The sequence below is a fragment of the Grampus griseus genome, assembly GCF_964374135.1.
Source record: "Grampus griseus genome assembly, chromosome: 13".
NCBI lineage: Eukaryota > Metazoa > Chordata > Mammalia > Artiodactyla > Delphinidae > Grampus > Grampus griseus.
In genome coordinates this window covers 35,737,576-35,755,370 of record NC_139007.1, presented here as the reverse complement: position 1 = coordinate 35,755,370, position 17,795 = coordinate 35,737,576, and the positions used below count along the sequence as shown (strand labels likewise).

Genomic DNA, 17,795 nt, shown 5'->3' with positions numbered 1-17,795 from the left:
ATGATGTTGTCAGATTCCCTAAAAAGCTCATTTGGATTTTGGAATTGGAATTGTGTTAAATTTGTAGATTTCTTCTGGAATTATTTGCACCTTTGAAATACTGAGTCTTCCTATCTAGGGATATGGTATGTGTTTCCAGTTATCCAGGTTTTGTTTGTTGTTGTTGTTTAAGATTCCTTAGAAAAATTTTAGAGCTTATCTCATAGAGTCCACATTTCTTGTTAAGCACATTCTTAAGTATTCATTAATTTTACTGCTAATATAAATGAGGTCCCCTGTCCCCACCATGTTTTCCAACTGCTATTGCTAACGTGGAAAAGCTGTAGATTTTTTTTAACTGCCTATCTTATTATTAGTTTTAATTCCAGCCGTTTATTTTAAAATAATATTTGTTGAGGTTTTTGTTGTAGGGTAGGTATCAGTCACTTTATAATTGTCACATTTACTTGCTGTTTCTCGTCTACAGTTGAGAAAATGAGGCTCAGCAAGGTATAAAGAGATTGTTCAAGGTCACACAGCTAAATTGTCATTGGAGCTGGGGTTTCAATTCAGTTATATCTAACTGAAAAACTCTCTACCATGGGATTATATTTTCCCTGATTAATTTAATTCAACAACAAATTATATAAAGATATTATGTTATAGAAATGAATGAGACAATGAACGTAAACTCGCCAGGAATATAAATGAACGATCTAAATTAATGTAGCAATTTCATTGTGAAATCGAAGGTAGGAGATTAATTGGAGAATAGCTGAGATCCGGCATTGCCTTTGAGCAGTTTAGAAGTCATAGAGCTTTTTCGTTTATAAGATTTTTGAGATGTCCTCTAAACATTTATGTCTGATACATTATGAACCAGATGTCTTCCCAGTGGATTTTTTTTTTTTTTATATTAACAGTGACATTTAGTGAGCCGTTTAAATGATGATGATGGGGGACACATTTAAGATCTCTTTGTAGTGTTGACCTTCTCCAGACTAGTTCTTAGAACAGAAGGACTGGAAAGTGTTCGTCCTTGCATTCAACACCAATTTTATTTTGCACCTTTGAAGGTGCCACTCTGTCTGGGTGCTGAGTATTAAATAGTGAATAAAAAAGACAAATTATAGACAAGCAAATTAGGTACAGTTGACCCTTGAACCACGTGGAGGTTACAGTTGGCCCCCTGGATACATGGTCCCTCTGCGTCCATGGATTCAACCAACTGCAGATCAGGTAGTACTGCGGTATTTACTATTGAAAATAACCCCCTATAAGGGAACCCACGCAATTCAAACCCATGTTGTTCAAGGCTCAGGTGTACATAGCTTGAGAGAAGTGCTGTGAAGAAATGATCTGGGTGCAGGTGAGAGGTACCTAGCCATTTGAGAGTGGGGTAGGCAAGGGAAACAGCTTGTGACAAGGCCCTGAAGTGAAGCATGTCTTAAGGAACCTAACAAAGGCCACTGTTGCCAGAGGACAGGGAGTGAGGCAACAGTTGGAACATCTGAGGTTAGCCAAGTGGGCAAGGACTGTAACATGCAGGACCATGGAGACCGAAAGAAGGAATTTGGATTTGATTCAAAGAGCAGTGGGGAAATTTCTAGGAAGGGTACCAACAGGGACCAGCTTAGGATATTAAGACATGGTGGTGGCTGCTACCGAGAAGAACAAGAGTGGCAGTGGGCAGAGCAGGTGGGAAGCTGATGCCGCACACCAGGGTTTCCCAGCCACGTACTGACATCTGGGGCTAGCTGGCTCTTTGTCCAAGGGGTATCCTGTGCCTTGAAACAGCATCTCCGGCCTCTTCCCACTAGATGCTCGTAGCAGCCCTCCTCTCACTTGCCAAGTTGTAACAATCAAAAGGTCTGCAGACATTTCCAGAAGTCCGCGGGTGGGGGTGAGATCATCCCCAATTGTGAGCCACTGCTCATAACCAGAGGGAAATAAAGACTTGGGGTGGAGTGATGGCAGTAGAGGTAGAAAGACGTGCTTGGATTTGAGACCCTCTCAGGTAGAAGGGGATGTGCCGGATTATGTGGGCTAATGGGCTGAGAGAATTCTCCACTCTCCTTCATTGCCAGGTTTGCGTTATTTGGAAACCTTAAAATTTACCCACATCCGCCCTTGCTCTTTCTCATGCCTTAGGTCTTCCAAATATTGTGTCTGCTTTGTGTTCTATAGACAGAAAAGATCCATCCCCCGCCCCCCACATACAAACCACACCATTTCAAACCCTGGAGAGGTGACAGAGGTGCTTGGTCTCTCACCAGGAATCCTGAAGTGGGTGAAGCTGATCGACAACTTCGAAGGGGAATATGACTATGTAACCAACGAGGGCACGGTGTTCACGTTCAAGACAAATCGTCATTCTCCCAACTACCGCCTGATCAACATTGACTTCACAGATCCCGAGGAGTCCAGGTGGAAGGTGCTTGTTCCCGAGCACGAGAAAGACGTCTTGGGTAAGAGTACGTGCCGATTGGAAGTTGTGCTTTTGTTTCTGGTAAGAACGTCAGGAAGTTGGTGCATCTCTCATTCTCCGGTGACCGGTTACAAGGTGAAGAACCTTCAACCTCTAATTGTGAAATGTCTCAGTAGCGCAACTAGGTGTTTACCGTGTGACATCTTTGTAGTTAGTACAATACTGTGTGGGGTCTTCAAAAAGAATCCAGACCTTCAAAGGTAGTGCTTTTCTTTTATTAGAAAAAAAAGTATCGGCTGTCTTTGTGTAGTTATTGTCTGATAATCACTAATGTTTAGTTTTTTTTAAATCAGTTGGATTCAGAATCCTTAGCTTTTAGCTTCTGAATAACCTTTGGCTGTTCATAGGACACCTATTGTAGATCTTAGGGTGAATTTACAGTCCTCTTACTGGAAAAGAGAAGAGACTCTTGTCAGAGTTAATTGAAATACATTGCACTTGATGCTGTGCGCACCGCGCTACAGTAACCTCTTGAGAGCCTCAGTTCTTTATCTGTCATGTTTCAGAGTTCCTTTAAGTTCCCATTACTGATTTTCTCAGTGATTTTTCCAAAAATAATATACTGCTTTATAAGTTACTTCTTGCCTGAAAGCTGGATTTAAAATGAGACTCTCTAATTTTGTTACACTTTTTGACGCAAAAGGAGAGTCGAGTACGTTCAAGCCAGTGAAGAGTTTGCTTGTGGAGGTGAACTTCTGCTGATGGGTTGAATGGGGATAAAATCTAGGGCCATCCCCAAATGGGAAGGTATAAGGTGTATATAATCAGGAAAATAATTCCTTTTGAGAGCTGCAGAGTGGCCCGTTGTCACATAAAGCAGTCCTGGCATGGGTTTTTCAGTGAATTAAGGCACAAGTATTGGAGTCAGATCCAGGTGCACATCCTGGAAAAGTAAGGACGTCTTCCGCACTGGCTCAAGGCAGTGTGCTCTACGCCTGCAGATATTTCAGCCTGGCCTTGCTTAGCGGGTAGAGCGGAAGGTGGTCAGCTGATTACAGCTGAGTCTCTGAGCGCTTCCCAAGGGCGCCCCCGCCGGGCCCTTGCTTGGGCAGTTCCCTTGGCCCTGGAGGAAGCGCTGCTCTGGGTGTTTGCCTGGGATCCCCTTCACCCCTGGGCTTCTGGCTCATCCCTCCGCCTGCTTCTGTAAAGAGGTCTGCAACACCTCAGGCAGTTCTGTCAGACAGGACCCAAGGCAGCCCCACCCATGCTCTTTCCTACACAACCCCCATTTGCAGCCCCAGGGCAGCAGCCCATCCCGGGCTCCTCCACAGTCCACAGTCCATACGTGCTTCTCAGCTTTGGATTAGGCACCGGTGCTCTGTCTCTCTCAGGCTGGGGTTTTCCCCAGCGGGGCGGGGGACTTACAGCATGACAGGGGCTCTTTCCAAGGAAATCGCTTCGCCCTGTGTCCTCAAAACCTTCCATTCCGTCTCTGACCCTCGTATATTTGGTTGAGGGACCCACGAATCCTAGAACAGGTTTTCTGCCTTTTCCATGAACACCTTCATGCGACTTTGGTAACCTGATGACTTCTGTCCAAACTGAGACAGAATGTCCCCCCCAAGGGAGCCAGCATTTAGTGAGTGCTTCCTAAGTGCCACAGGAGGGGCCCTCAGGCCTTGGGGGGTCCAAGGGAGACTTGGTGGGCATGTCTTCCTGAAGAGTGAGTGCCCTCGGTGTTTTTCAGGTTCGAGTCAGGTTGGAACAGCGATTCTCACGTAGGGAAGCATCAGAGATACAAATATTTCCCAAGGCGTGTGAATTTTCTGCCTTTTAAAGCCCCCCTAAGGCAGTTTTAACTGTACCTTAAGGTGACATCCCATCTCACTTGCAGATCTAATGAAATGCAAATCAAGGTTATATTTTTATAACCTTTCCTCTAAAAGATTATAAGTTCTTTAGACTGGAAAGGGGAAACCTTCCATATTCACAGAACTCATCAATTCAAAGAGAAGCACAGTTGAATTTGCAGTGTGTCATTAGCACAGAACGCCCTATTGAGAATAAAAACTAGAGATGAGTCATAAAGTACAGCTGTAAAGTCAGAGCTTTTATTAACGACAGTCTACAAATCACCTTGTCCTTTTCTTATTCACTTCGTCTGTTTTAGAATTCTGATGTACTCGTAGTTAACACAGATTGATTATTTTTGGACAGAAATAATTTACTTCAGTTTTTTTCCCCTTACTTTCCTTAAAACATTAAAGCCACATGACATATATTGCTTGATTGAAGCACTTAAAAAGTCGTATTGGATGAGCAAATTACTTTCAGGTGTAAGAGTTCTTCCTTCTATCCTGACTTGAGGAAAAGTTTGTGGTAGTAATCTAAACCACCCGCCGAGACTGAGGCCCCTGGGGATCCTCAGAGCTCCCTCTGGCCTGTGTCTTGTTGATCATTCATAACGTTATATGCGTGAACTACTAGTTTCTTGGGTTTAAAAATAAGCAGTGTCAAGAGCCCCTTGCCCTGCATCCCACCATGAGACCCAAGAAAGGCTTTTCTTTTCCACGCACTAGAGCTGTTCCCTGCAGCCTTGTCCTTGCTTCCATTTACTAAAGCATCTCTCCCTCTGGATGGCCTGTCCTTAGCGCTGGCCCATCTCATCCGGAGCACGCCGGATTGTGCTTGGTGCCTGCCCCACCCCTGCTTTCTCCTTTCCTCCTCTGCTCACTCACCTCCGCTCTCCCAGCTCCATCTCGGACGGTACCATCACTGAAGCTGCAGCCCTGGACACCGAGGGGCCTCCTGTCTCTGCCTCACTTTCCTGTCCCCACACTTGCCACGTCCTGGTGAGTCTTCCTGGGAGATGCCTTCTGTTTCTTTGCCCCCTCCTCCAGACTTTATCCCCAGCTTGATAAGGTGTTCTGCCCGGCTTCTTACAGTTGTGTGTTCGGGTCTCCCCTCCACCCTCTGTGCACCTCTGTTGTTCTCTGGTCAGTCGTCGGATGCATACATCTGATGCCATCTTTATGTGTGTCACCCTTCTCTCCAACAGTAGCTCCTCAGTAACGGCTGAGTCAGAAAGGCCTAAACTCGCCCCTACCTGGCTCACCCAGTCCCCCATCAAACCACCACTACTGCCCCCGCCCGCCCCCGAATGGAGCAGTGGTTTTCTTCTTCTTTTTTTTTTTTTGCGGTGTGTGGGCCTCTCACTGCTGTGGCCTCTCCCGTTGCGGAGCACAGGCTCAGCGGCCATGGCTCACGGGCCCAGCCACAGAGTGGAATCTTCCCCTATCGGGGCACGAACCCGTGTCCCCTGCATCAGCAGGCGGACTCCCAACCACTGCGCCACCAGGGAAGCCCGGTTTTCTTCTTGAAAATGGATCTCTACCTCGTTCTTTCTCCCAGTCTCCTTCCCTCGCTCCCTTCCTTCCTGCTGTTGGTTCATTCATGTTCCTTTTCTCTCTCCTCATCCCCAGCTCTGGCCTTCATTCCTTGAGTCATGTTTTCCCACCTTCTCGTCCCCCAGAGAGTTGTCCTGTTCCCGACACCACCAGGCCCCCCGCCTTCACACCCCTGCCCTCCAGACATAATTCAGCATTTGCTCAAGGGCTCTCTCTTATTTGGGGTCCCAACCAACCACTCACTCACCCTTGTTTACAAGTTACTACTTGTATTTTTACGCGATTGTGTCTCAAGGACAGAAATGACCTCATCTTCTTGCTGGTCCGTCCAGCACCCTGTAGGGTATCTGGCACATACATTTACATTTAATACAGTTTGTTGAATAAACGATCCTGACAGATGTGGATCGTGATTCGGGCTTTGTTGTTTTCCTTCTTATACCTCCTGTAGCGTGATATTGGACACAAAATAGGTAAGCAGGGTTATTTTTATTACACACGTTATCTAGATCATCAAAAACTCCTGGCCCCAGGTGGAGAATATCTTGTTACCTCTGGAGATGACAGTGGCAGTGATTTATTAAAGGGATACGCTGAAAACATGATGCATGATTAACACCAATTATAAAATCACTTGCAAGTCTCACTGCCGCAGAGCACAGTGTTGATTGAACTCAAGAACTATTGTTCGGTGACATGAGTATGTTTTGGGCTAATTTTCAAAACCACATTATGCTTTATCTGTTGTTATCTTTTCAGAGTGGGTAGCTTGCGTCAGGTCCAACTTTTTGGTGTTATGCTACCTCCATAACGTGAAGAACACTCTGCAGCTTCACGACCTAGCCACCGGTGCTCTCCTCAAGACCTTCCCGCTTGAGGTCGGCAGCGTCGTGGGGTACAGCGGTCAGAAGAAGGACACCGAAATCTTCTATCAGTTTACTTCCTTTTTATCTCCAGGTGAGAGTCTTTCCACCAATGTTGTCCAATTTAAAAATCAGACTCACGTTTGGGTTTCTTTTGAGAAATCGAAATACAATGCTGTGTTATTGAAAATCACATACGCTGTATTACAGCCAGAAGTACTTAGTGGGAATATAACAGTAAAACAGACGCTCAGAACAAAGGGAAACACGAACACCTAAAACTGCACTCTTATTCATCTTATATCCTGAGTCTCTCTTCCAGGGACAGGACCATCTGTTGTTCTAGGTTGATGTGAAAAATCAGCATGAACAAGTATAACCTTAGAGTCAGCCTTTGGTCTACAAAACACACACAGTGCAAATAACTAAAAGTGTTATATAAAAATCTGTAGTCACATCTGACATTAATAAATTGTTTTAAAACTGAGAATAAATTCTGCTCTTGTTAAACTGGATTAAAATATAATTGTGAAAGTTTAGTCTTACATCATATGGGGGGGCGGAATTTGTTACTTGGTTCTAGTAGAAAAGGAAACACTTGTAAATTGCAATTTTACGGTATCAGTTAATTTTCCCCAAACTAAACATAGCTTTCTGTATAACTTGTTTTTTTTTTAAGTTGGTCACACTCATTTTGCTTGTTTCGGTTTTTTCCCGTTTCTCCACTTGGCTGCAGTGTTTCTGTTACAGCCGAAGCCATAACACATACCCTGATTTATCCCAGGAGCCTGGCTCAGTTGGCAGTGTACCGTTGACTGGGTAGACCCTATCCTGAAAGCAGTCTGGCTGAAAAGATGTCTGCACTTTCCTTGTTTGTTTTTTGAGCTCCTTCATCGTCCTTTTTGTCCTGCCCAGTTTTGTTGCAATAGTTTGGTCCTCAGCAGACGTAGGGGAGAGCGCAGCAGGTGCAGAAGTGGCCTTGTCCTCCTCCTGGGGTTTGGCAGGTGACAGTGATGCCTGATACACTTTTTTTTTTTCGTGCCTCTGAGTCACAGAGCAGGCAGTCTTTAAGGAATCTTATCGTCATGACAGGTTGCCGTCAGGGTTATTAAAACCAAAAGAATGGTGCTCTGTACGTAGGGCTGATGGTACCTCTGGAACACCTAGCAAGCTTTACTTGCCCATGTGCCTTTCAGAGGATCTCAAAGAGATGTGGAAACCACGCCCAGAGCCAGGAGTCTGGAACTGACAGGTCAAGAACCTCACATCAGGGTGTCTCGAGCCTCACCCCTCCTCCCCTGGGGCTTGGGGGACAGTGGCAGCCAGTGGACAGGAACCAAGAGAAGTAGCTTTCCTCCAGAGAGCCATTCTCAACCACTGCCGTGCGATCCACACTTTATTTCCTCAACTTACACTGGTTCCAGAAATTTGACTTTGGAAAACCTCATAGCCTTGAAACAGTGACAATGGATAAAGGGCAATGAGGAGAACAGAGCAGCGCTGACTCACCTGCTCGTCATAAAAGCCAGAGTCCCCAGAGGCCTGTAAACCACCTTCAGTGACCCCATGTGGCCATTTATTTCAGGAACAAGTTCATCATTACCCAGGGCTGAAAGGGCTCACTGTCCCAGCATAAAATGATGAGTTCTGTACCAAGCAGTGAAATCCTATCCGTGACCGTGGCCGTGCGGTTTGGAAGGAGGAGTGTGTTGTCAGTGCTGTATGGACAGGACGCTCCTGAGCAAGCTTTAATTTGGTGCTGCCGTTCTTCGTTCTTCTCCTTTGTCTTTTCTTATTCGTTTTGCCTCCTGCTTTTTCTTTTCTCTCCTTCATGTAATTTGATATCTAAAACCGGAGAACGGGGCTTCCAGACTCAGGCCTTCTCATCCAAATGTAAAGATGGCCATCAGACAATTAAACTAGATTCCTCGAAAGCAGGAATGGCAGTGTGTACATATACACTCCCACATACATGCATGTCCGCTCAAAGGCTGTCTGGCGCTGGTCTCTGAAGATTGGCTGTCCACTACTGCAGTAAACAGCAGAGACACTAAATTATAAATAAAGCCCTGGGGCCAAAAACACCTGCAGTGCCAGCTGCTGTGGACACGTGGTACGTCTGGCAGGTGAACACCAGCTGACCGTTTCCCATGGAGGTACATAGTGGAGACACGTCTTGAGCCAAGCCATTTGTACCTTGAGTCGCACTTGGAAGAACAGAGGCAGCCAGGGCGGTTTGGAGCACGATACACTTATTCCCTGTGGCTCAAACCACTTAGTGGTCGAGCCGACTGATTCTGTACTCATGGAACCTTGAGCGTTGTCTAAGGCTCACTCCAGACTTGCGTGTGTTGTAATAATCCAGTATAGGCGTCCCAGTTGCATGGCTCTGAGAGACAGGGAGAAGAAATCAAAGAACCTTTCCCAGGCTCTTTGGGAAAGGCATAAAAATGTTTCAAGACTTTATTTTTTTAGAGCAGTTTTAGGTCCACAGCAAACCTGAAGGGCTGGTACAGAGATTTCCTATGCACTCTCTGCCCCACACACGCACTACCTTTGCCGTCATCAGCATCCCTGCTAGAGGGTACATCCCCTGTGACAACTGATGAACCTGCATGGACACACATCCTAGTTGCCTGAAATCCGTGACTTACCTTAGGAGTCACTCTTGGTGCTGTACATTCTAAGTTTGGAGAAATGTATGATGACGTGTATCCATCATTATGATACCATGCAGAGTGTTTTCAGTGCCCTTAAAAGCCTCTGTGCTCAGCCCTTTTCATCCCTTCCCCCCGCCAAGCCCCTAACAACCACTGATCTTTTCACTATCTCCATAGCTTTGCCTTTTCCAGAATGTCATGTAGTGGACTCATAGATTACGTAGCCTTTTCAGGTTGGCTCCTTCACTTAGTAATATGAGTTTAAGGTTGTTCCGTGGCTTGATGGCTTATTTCTTTCTAGCACTGAGTAATATTCCATTGCTTGGGTGTCCCACAGTTTATTTACACATTCACCTACTGAAGGACATCTTGGTTGCTCCCAGCTTTTGGCAATCATTAATAGAGCTGCTGTAAACATCTGTGTACAGGTTCTTGTGTGGACATGTTTTCGACTCCATTGGGTAAATGACCAAGGAGTGCAAACAATTTTTGAGAGACTTGTTTTAGTTTGTGGGGGTTTTTTCTTTTAATAACCTTAAAACCCAACCTATAATCGGATGAAACAGTATCTACATGGGTCATCTTCACAAATTCCTTTTGCCTTCTTTTTGCACATCCGATTTTCCAGATTCCTCTGATGATTCTTTAGCAACCTCTAGGGTTGCCCCTTCCTCCTAACTCCCATTTCTTTCACCTCCTTACATTTATTCAGATTATATATAGCAGGAATATTCGAGCTGATCGTCCCTGCCTCTTTCCTATTGCTAGAATAGCCTTGTTAAAACACTGTTTCATCAGGAGACCCATGTCAAGTGCAGACACCTCGTGTGGTCTTAAGGGAATTCCATAATTCAGTTCTCTTTTGCCCTTAAACTTTGAAATTATTCCCCAGAGATCACCTGACCAGTCCTCTCTGATTCATGACTCTAGGATGGTTTCTCCAATCCCTTCCCCGCTCCTTGTACTTAAGCAAACCAATTCAGACAGGACACAAAGCATCATTAGACTACAGGAATTCATGTTACAGAGTGAATATGCAGTGGGCTAACCTGGACTGACCCCGATGGATCTATAAACAGAAAGTATCCATCAAATATATTAAGTACCAGTACCTTTAGGTTTAACCCAGCCTCCCCCAAGGTGCCGCTTCTGCCCCAAACAGAAGAATTAAAGTCAGGCACTCGGCACCCTTTCTCCCAACAGTAGCCAGCCCGTGTCCTATACTTATTTCATTCTGCTATTGGAGGGTTTGATGTCTCAATTATTCTAGATAAACAGGCATTTAGAGTGTGTTTCCTACTCACTGTCTTTCACTGGGGTCACTGCCCCAGTAACTGGCCAGAGCTGGGAATCCTGGCCCCAGGGTCCTTCGTCGTTCACCGTAGTACAGGTAACAGTGATGCCGGGGTGAGTCCGATGCTCAAATGGCACATGCTTGTTCTGCAGTCTCTTGTCGTCGTCGTTGTTTGGTCTAGAGTTTTTTCCAAGGATTCAGATGCTTTTTGTGTTTGGATGAAGTGGGGCAGGTACTAATGAAGAAGCTCTTCAAAAATTAACATACATGTGAAGATAGCAATTTGCCCTCGAGATTACATTTATCTGGGCAAGTACAGTATTCAGTGTATCTGGTAATTTAGAATGTATGCCCAGAGTGTAGTCTGGAAGTATTTTATATATAAAGTCATATTCCAACAAACATCCAACTATAACTTAAACTAAGAAAGCCAGGACTTCGGTCATGTTACACATCTCCCCACTGTCAGTGTTAATCATATTCCCTATTATAAACCTTAAAATAATTTGTAAGCATGAGAAGTGAGATAACATTCATAGGGATTAGCAGTCCTGCTGTTAAGGAATCTGAATGTATTACTCTTTGCCAGTGGGGGGGCAGAGTGCTGTTTCTCAGCTGTTAGTGAAGTTCATACGTACACAGAGGAGTTGAAAAGAAAGCAAGCTGCCATTTTAACACATGATCAATCAATTTGAATGTGCCCTGTGGGAGTACCGCTTAGTTTCTGGTTTTCCAGCAAGTATTAGGATCTCTAAATTGATTTTTCATATACTTGACAGCATATGTTTAAAGTATTCTGTGGGAGGGCTGTTTCCACACCAGCCACTCCAGATGACTAATTCTGTTTCATAAACTATAGCAATGTTGTTGTTTTCAAACAGTAACGATTCGTCTTAGTTATTGTTTCTTTGGTTTAGTTCTTGAATGTTAGAGTGTAGTAGCGTTAAATTAAGGAAATGGAATTTTCATTAGTGGTTAAAATAAGCTAAAATGTTGTGGTGTGTGTTCATCAATCTGTGTTGTGCACAATTACTGGGATAATCAAAATTTTAAAGGCAACTCCAAAAGGCTACCCTAAAAGGCTACCCTAAAAGGCTATCTTTGGTCCTTGACTGCTCTCCACATGTGTGTCCACAGATGGGTGGGTAGCAGGTAACAGGCGCCCCAGAGTTCCCATCAAGAGACCCCTGAATGGCTGTTGACTTTAGGCAAGTCATTTGAGTTTTCCATCTTAATCACTTCTCAGGTAAAACGGCCCTACATGAAGTTTCCCATCTTCTTTGACCTGTTCTCCTAAGTGACCTGGCGTGGGGAAGACCTATTAAGTTTCTGCAGTTAGGTTTAACTATTCTCATGGTCACAGAATGCATTAGAATCTTCTAAAATGAATACCCAGGTAAGTGTTGTAAAACGGAAGGCCGAACACGATGGTGATGATGAAGTGTGAACTGGTGATGATGACATGGTGATGATGAAGTCAGGCACTCCACACGCCTGACCATTGTGGGCTCTCTTGCTACAGTGACCTTACACGGCACTGCTGACTGTGCTTTGTGATCTTTGCCCCCCTTGTATCTAGTGAGTTTGTGGACTGAACTTAAGACTTCCACTTCCTTCTAGGTATCATTTATCACTGTGATCTGACCAAAGAGGAACTGGAGCCCCGAGTCTTCCGAGAGGTGACTGTGAAAGGAATCGATGCTTCCGATTACCAGACAGTTCAGGTATGGAGCATTTGATCCTGACAATGTGAGTCAGAAAAATCTGACTTTCGGGCCCTGCACACCCCACTTTGTCAGGAGCCGTGGAGGTAATCCACAACAATACGGGCAACAGATACTGGGGGAACTCCTGCTGTTTCTGGGCATTGAGCCAGGCGTGGTCCCTGTCCTCCTAGAGTTTAAAGGTTCTGCTCCCGGCACTGCTACTCTTGACATGAAGCCAGAGCCCCTTGTCTGGGTGCTCAAGGCAACACAGTTTGTCTGCTTGCTTGAAAGTGGGTTGTTTTCTGGCTCAGGTCTCGTGGTGTCATAAATAACAACATAGATCTGCTCTACATAAAATACTCAAGCGCTAGGAGCCAGCCTTTTCAGTCTGAAATTCGTCTGTATGTCTGGCTGGCACAGGGTGAGCGCGCCATAAAATATTAGAACGGATGAATTAACTGCTTAATTGTCATGGTACCACCAGTTCAGTCTCTGGTCACCATCTTTTCAGGTTAAGAATCTCCATTTTTGTTTTCTTAGCGCCCCGACTGTACTGAGTTTCTCAGAAACGGAATCACTTACTAATGGATGATGCAGGATGACTCTGTTCCTTTGCAGTGAGAGGTCACCTGTCAGGCACCAGGTGTTTATCAGGGCTCTCCCACCAGGGGGCTGGACCACAGAGACCACAGATTAAGAATCAGACTGTTGTTTGTGAAGGAAAGTTAGAAAACAGAGCACTGATGCCCCCGAGGATGTTTCTGTGAAACTAGGGCATCATTTTACCTCAGTGAATTGCCCTTCACCTGTCTAGGAGTAGTCTAGATAATGGGCTAGATGTAGTTCAAAAATAAATAAAACCTTTTTTTTATGAATTATGCTTTTTATTTATTTATTTTTGTTTATTTTTTTTAACATCCATATTGGAGTATAATGGCTTTTCAATGGTGTGTTAGTTTCTACTTTATAACATAGTGAATCAGCTATACATATACATATATCCCCATACCTCCTCCCTCTTGCATCTCCCTCCCACCCTGCCTATCCCACCCTTCTAGGTGGTCACAAAGCACCAAGCTGATCTCCCTGTGTTGTGCGGCTGCTTCCCACTAGCTATCTATTTTACATTTGGTAGTATATATAAGTCCGTGCCACTCTCTTACTTCATCCCAGCTTACCCTTCCCCCTCCCCTTGTCCTCAAGTTCATTCTCTACGTCTGCGTCTTTATTCCTGTCCTGCCCCGAGATTCTTCGTAACCTTTTTTTTTTTCTTAGATTCCGTATATATGCATTAGCACACGGTGTTTGTTTTTCTCTTTCTGACTTACTTCACTCTGTATGACATCCACCTCACTACAAATAACTCAGTTTTGTTTCTTTTTACGGCTGAGTAATATTCCATTGTATATCTGTGCCACATCTTCTTTATCCATTCATCTGTCGATGGACACCTAGGTTGCTTCCATGTCCTGGCTATTGTAAATAGAGCTGCAGTGAACATTTGTGGTACATGACTCTTTTTGAATTATGGTTTTCTCAGGGTATATGCCCAGTAGTGGGATTGCTGGGTTGTATGGTAGTTCTATTTTCAGTTTATTAATGAGCCTCCATAGTGGCTGTATCAATTTACGTTCCCACCAACAGTGCAAGAGGGTTCCCTTTTCTCCACACCCTCTCCAGCATTTATTGTTTGTAGATTTTTTGATGATGGCCATTCTGACTGGTGTCAGGTGATACCTCACTGTAGTTTTGATTTGCATTTCTGTAATGATAAGTGATGTTGAGCATTCTTTCATGTGTTTGTTCTCAATCTGTATATCTTCTTTGGAGAAATGTCTATTTAGGTCTTCTGCCCATTTTTGGATTGGGCTGTTTGTTTTTTTGATGAGCTGCATGAGCTGCTTGTAAATTTTGGAGATTAATCCTTTGTCAGTTGCTTCATTTGCAAATATTTTCTCCCATTCTGAGGGTTGTCTTTTTGTCTTGTTTATGGTTTCCTTTGCTGTACAAAAGCTTTGAAGTTTCATTAGGTCCCATTTGTTTCTTTTTGTTTTTATTTCCATTTCTCTAGGAGGTGGGTCAAAAAGGATCTTGCTGTGATTGATGTCATGGAGTGTTCTGCCTATGTTTTCCTCTAAGAGTTTGATAGTGTCTGGCTTTACATTTAGATCTTTAATCCATTTTGAGTTTATTTTTTTGTATGGTGTTAGGGAGTGTTCTAATTTCATTCTTTTACAAGTAGCTGTCCAGTTTTCCCAGCACCACTTATTGAAGAGGCTGTCCTTTCTCCACTGTACATTCCTGCCTCCTTTGTCAAAGATAAGGTGACCATATGTGCGTGGGTTTATCTCTGGGCTTTCTATCCTGTTCCGTTGATCTATATTTCTGTTTTTGTGCCAGTACCATACTCTCTTGATTACTGTAGCTTTCTAGTATAGTCTGAAGTCAGGGAGCCTGATTCCTCCAGCTCCGTTTTTCTTTTTAAGATTGCTTTGGCTATTCGGGGTCTTTTGTGTTTCCATACAAATTGTGAAATTTTTTGTTCTAGTTCTGTGAAAAATGCCAGTGGTAGTTTGATAGGGATTGCATTGAATCTGTAGACTGCTTTGGGTACTATAGTCATTTTCACAATGTTGATTCTTCCAATCCAAGAACATGGTAATCCAGTCCAATCCATCTGTTTGTATCATCTTTATTTTCTTTCATCAGTGTCTTATAGTTTTCTGCATACACATCTTTTGTCTCCTTAGGTAGGTTTATTCCTAGGTATTTTATTCTTTTTCTCGCACTGGTAAATGGGAGGGTTTCCTTAGTTTCTCTTTCAGATTTTTCATCATTATTATATAGGAATGCAAGAGATTTCTGTGCATTAATTTTGTATCCTGGTACTTTACCAAATTCATTGATTAGCTCTAGTAGTTTTCTGGTAGCATCTTTAGGACTCTCTATGTGTAGTATCATGTCATCTGCAAACAGTGACAGCTTTACTTCTTTTCTGATTTGGATTCTTTTTATTTCTTTTTCTTCTCTGATTGCTGTGGCTAAAACTTCCAAAACTTTGTTGAATAATGATGCCGAGAGTGGGTAACCGTGTCTTGTTCCTGATCTTAGTGGAAATGGTTTCAGAGTTTCACCATTGAGAACGATGTTGTCTGTGGGTTTGTCTTCTATGGCCTTTATTATGTTGAGGAAAGTTCCCTCTATGCCTACTTTCTGGAGGGTTTTTATCATAAATGGGTGTTGAATTTTGTCGAAAGCTTTTTCTACATCTATTGAGATGATCATATGGATTTTCTCCTTGAATTTGTTAATATGGTGTATCACATTGATTGATTTGCGTATATTGAAGAATCCTTGCATTCCTGGGATAAATCCTACTTGGTCATGGTGCATGGTCCTTTTAATGTGTTGTTGGATTCTGTTTCCTAGTATTTTGTTGATGATTTTTGCATCTATGTTCATCAGTGATAATGGCCTGTAGTTTTCTTTCTTTGTGACATCTTTGTCTGGTTTCGGTATCAGGGTGGTGGTGGCCTCGTACAATTAGTTTAGGAGTGTTCCTCCCTCTGCTATATTTTGGAAGAGTTTGAGAAGGGTAGGTGTTAGCTCTTCTCTAAATGTTTGGTAGAATTTACCTCTGAAGCCATCTGGTCCTGGGCTTTTGTTTGTTGGAAGATTTTTAATCACAGTCTCAATATCACTGCTTGTGATTGGTTTGTTTATATTTTCTATTTCTTCCTGGTTCAGTGTCAGAAGACTGTGCTTTTCTAAGAATTTGTCCATTTCTATCAGGTTGTCTGTTTTATTGGCATAGAGTTGCTTGTAGTAATCTCTCATGATCCTTTGTATTTCTGTAGTATCAGTTGTTACTTCTCCTTTTTCATTTCTAATTCTATTGATTTGAGTCTTCTCCCTTTTTTTCTTGATGAGTCTGGCTAATGGTTTATCAATTTTGATTATTTTCTCAAAGAACCAGCTTTTAGTTTTATTGAACTTTGCTATTGTTTCCTTCATTTCTTTTTCATTTATTTCTGATCTGATCTTTATGATTTCTTTCCTTCTGCTAACTTTGGGGTTTTTTTTTTTTCTTCTTTCTCTAATTGCTTTAGGTGTAAGTTCTGGTTGTTTATTTGAGATATTTCTTGTTTCTTGCGGTAGGATTGTATTGCTATAAACTTCCCTCTTAGAACTGCTCTTGCTGCATCCCATAGGTTTTGGGTCATCGTGTTTTCATTGTCATTTATTTCTAGGTATTTTTTGATTTCCTCTTTGATTTCTTCAGTGATCTCTTGGTTATTAAGTAGTGTATTGTTTAGCCTCCATGTGTTTGTATTTCTTACAGATTTTTTACTGTAATGGATATCTAGTCTCATCGTGTTGTGGTCAGAAAAGATACTTGATGTGATTTCAGTTTTCTTAAATTTACCAAGGCTTGATTTGTGACCCAAGATATGATCTATCCTGGAGAATGTTCCATGAGCACTTGAGAAAAAAGTGTATTCTGTTGTTTTTGGATGGAATGTCCTATAAATATCAATTAAGTCCATCTTTTTTAATGTGTCATTTAAAGCTTGTGTTTCCTTATTTATTTTCATTTTGGATGATCTGTCCATTGGTGAAAGTGGGGTGTTAAAGTCCCCTACTCTGATTGTGTTACTGTCAGTTTCCCTTTTTATGGCTGTTAGCATTTGCCTTATGTATTGAGGTGCTCCTATGTTGGGTGCATAAATATTTACAGTTGTTATATTTTCTTCTTGGATTGATCCTTTGATCATCATGTAGTGTCCTTCTTTGTCTCTTGTAACAGTCTTTATTTTAAAGTCTATTTTGTGTGACATGAGAATTGCTACTTCAGCTTTCTTTTGATTTCCATTTGCATGGAATATATTTTTCCATCCCCTCACTTTCAGTCTGTTGGTGTCCCTAGGTCTGAAGTGCGTCTCTTGTAGGTAGCATATATACGGGTCTTGTTTTTGTATCCATTTAGCTAGCCTATGTCTTTTGGTTGGAGCATTTAGTCCATTTACATTTAAGGTAATTTTTGATATGTATGTTCCTATTACCATTTTCTTAATTGTTTTGGGTTTGTTATTGTAGGTCTTTTCCTTCTCTTGTGTTTCCTTCCTAGAGAAGTTCCTTTAGCATTTGTTGTAAAGCTGGTTGGTGGTGCTGAATCCTCTTAGCTTTTGCTTGTCTGTAAAGCTTTTAATTTCTCCGTCAAATCTGAATGAGATCCTTGCCAGGCAGAGTAATCTTGGTTGTAGGTTCTGCCCTTTCATCACTTTAAATATGTCCTGCCACAATGTGTCCTGCCACTCCCTTCTGGCTTGCACAGTTTCTGCTGAAAGATCAGCTGTTAACCTTATGGGGATTCCCTTGTATGTTATTTGTTATTTTTCCCTTGTTGCTTTTAATATTTTTTCTTTGTATTTAAATTTTGATAGTTTGATTAGTATGT

General features: G+C 42.8%; 1 protein-coding gene across 1 annotated transcript in view; it reads left to right on the top strand.

Annotated features, from left to right (window-relative positions):
• Window positions 1-17,795, top strand: part of PREP (prolyl endopeptidase) — a 136,677-nt gene that overhangs the window by 63,928 nt on the left and 54,954 nt on the right. The window contains exons 8-10 of the mRNA XM_082668915.1: window positions 2,256-2,447; window positions 6,574-6,771; window positions 12,252-12,355. Of these exons, the coding sequence (XP_082525041.1) occupies window positions 2,256-2,447; window positions 6,574-6,771; window positions 12,252-12,355 (494 nt within the window). The remainder of the gene's footprint in view (window positions 1-2,255; window positions 2,448-6,573; window positions 6,772-12,251; window positions 12,356-17,795) is intronic.